Source organism: Ochlerotatus camptorhynchus, unplaced genomic scaffold, assembly GCF_037179485.1.
Source record: "Ochlerotatus camptorhynchus isolate MF236.1 unplaced genomic scaffold, CSIRO-AGI_Acam_v1.1 ptg000323l, whole genome shotgun sequence".
Lineage (NCBI taxonomy): Eukaryota > Metazoa > Arthropoda > Insecta > Diptera > Culicidae > Ochlerotatus > Ochlerotatus camptorhynchus.
In genome coordinates, this window is record NW_027040811.1 from 2263188 (window position 1) to 2265062 (window position 1875).

A 1875-nucleotide genomic window follows, 5' to 3' on the forward strand; every position below is an offset into this window, starting at 1 on the left:
CCGTTTCTTAAACCCCTGGGTCTATAGTTGTATCTGAATCTTCAATCTTCATCTTCTTCAGTATCAATATTATAAACAAAAATCTAGCCGCTTCCGTACTACAAGACGCCATTTTGAAAAAAAATTCAAGATCTAAAATGGAGTAATTTTAGCAAAAAATATATAAGAATCATTGGCCATAACAAACAATTATGCAAAGTTGCATGCAAATATCAGAAGGTCGAGTTTTTTTTTCCGAATGGTCATTTGGCGTGGAACTACTCAACAGTAAGGTATGTGATTGAGATCTCACATATCACAAGGAAAAAAAATCAAGGTTCTAAAATTAACTTTAATTAAGACATTGCTAATATCTTTTAGAACCTCTTAAAAACTGTCTACGTAGTTTATGAACAGCCCCTACCACAGGGATTGGTGATATTTAAACAAAACATCAGGAAAACAAAAAGTTAATACATTAGACGCTGATATTTCCGAGATGCATATGCATCGAACGTAACAAGACTCCTTCTATATAAACTTACCCTCCCGCTACTTGTAAGACTTCTTCGCCCTCCAATCGGGAAACTCTTCGAACTCCGTATCATCCGCCTCCTCGTCACTATCTTGCTGCTCCTCCTTCTTAACCTTAACCGCCTTTTCGCCGACCTCCATCGCCGTCAGTGTCCTGTGCCTCACCTCTTCCTTCTTCTTCTCCAAACTCAGCACCCGCGACCAGTTCCGAATCTGCTCATCAATCTCGCTAATCTGTCGTTCGGCCGTCGACTCTTCCTGCTCTTCGTTGATGATAGCCAGCGATTCCGTGGTGGCCTCTTTGATCACTTTCTGGAACCGTTCCCATTCCTCGTCGTTCGGATCTTTGTACTCGATGTTCCGCGCTTTGGCGTCCGCCTTCGGATCATCAAAGAAGCCTTCCGGTAGCTTTTCTTCGTCCGGAGGCGGTTCTACCGGTGCTGCTTCCGCTTGGTCATCCTTCCCCGCACCGGACCTTCCCGGCAAACGAATGTTGACCAGATCCTTGTTAATTTTGGCACCCGAGTCGAAGAAGTCTGCCGGCAGCGACTGATCAACGGAGGCGGAATTTTTTAGAATGCCTTTGATTTTCTTATTGCTGGCTGTTTCCCGTGGACCGGGAGAGGAAGGTCGCTTGAAGGCTGAGGGTGTCGCTACGGCGACGCTGGCGGTGGCGTCGACCGTGGGTGTCTTCTGAGGTTGTGCGATGGTAGTAGCGGATTGGGCTGCTTTCTCCTTCAGCTGCTTTGCCTGCTCGATGCTTTCCTTGTGCTGTTTGGAGTTGACGTGAACCTTCCAGACGGCTTCCGAACGGACCACCGAACTGCACAGGATGCACGAGAGCTGCCCTGCATCGTTGTACGTGAAGATTGGAATGATTAAGTTAAGAAAAATATGTTTGTTGCTGGCGGATAAAAATTATTTAATATTAAGGTACAAGGATAAATTGAAAAGGATATTTTGCTAGTGGCGATTCGATCCTCTTGGAGGTGGATTCCGTCGGTGCTTTTGCACTGTTGGCCTTCGTTTCGTGCATGATACGCCGCAGATCTTGCTGCGTGTATTTCTTCTTTGCTAACTTGAATGCCGCCGACATTTTAGAGTCACTTGAAACGTTTTAATGGGTTGAAAAGTTAATTATTTTTCGGAAAATTCTACCAAAACCTTTTCTCTCGAAAAGTTTATTTACGTTTTGAGAACCGACCGGCTGCTTGCGAACTGTCAAATTTGTTTACCGCACGAAAAGTAACGCTTGCTGCAGGGGTGAACGTTATGCAAGTATTTATCAGAAAAATTTAATTTTTTTTAGAAAAATAGAAAGCGACTTGCATGGTTATTTTGGTTAACGACGTGTTCAGGGTA

General features: G+C 44.2%; 1 protein-coding gene across 1 annotated transcript; it reads right to left on the bottom strand.

Annotated features, from left to right (window-relative positions):
* Positions 1 to 496: 496 nt before the first annotated feature.
* On the bottom strand, positions 497 to 1664 carry LOC135707964 (zinc finger protein 830). The gene is made up of 2 exons (XM_065229878.1): positions 1473 to 1664; positions 497 to 1375 (listed from the first exon to the last, which is right to left on the bottom strand). Exons 1-2 carry the CDS (start codon positions 1607 to 1609, stop codon positions 532 to 534), a joined length of 981 nt encoding a protein of 326 aa, XP_065085950.1. The 5' UTR covers positions 1610 to 1664; the 3' UTR covers positions 497 to 531.
* Positions 1665 to 1875: the final 211 nt, after the last annotated feature.

Bases quoted from the DNA above. Each gene is read 5' to 3' on its own strand.
- LOC135707964 (XM_065229878.1), bottom strand. From the start codon at position 1,609: ATGTCGGCGGCATTCAAGTTAGCAAAGAAGAAATACACGCAGCAAGAT. The intron at 1,376-1,472 runs ATATCCTTTTCA...TCCAATCTTCAC, and splicing joins ATCGAATCGCCACTAGCAAA to GTACAACGATGCAGGGCAGC.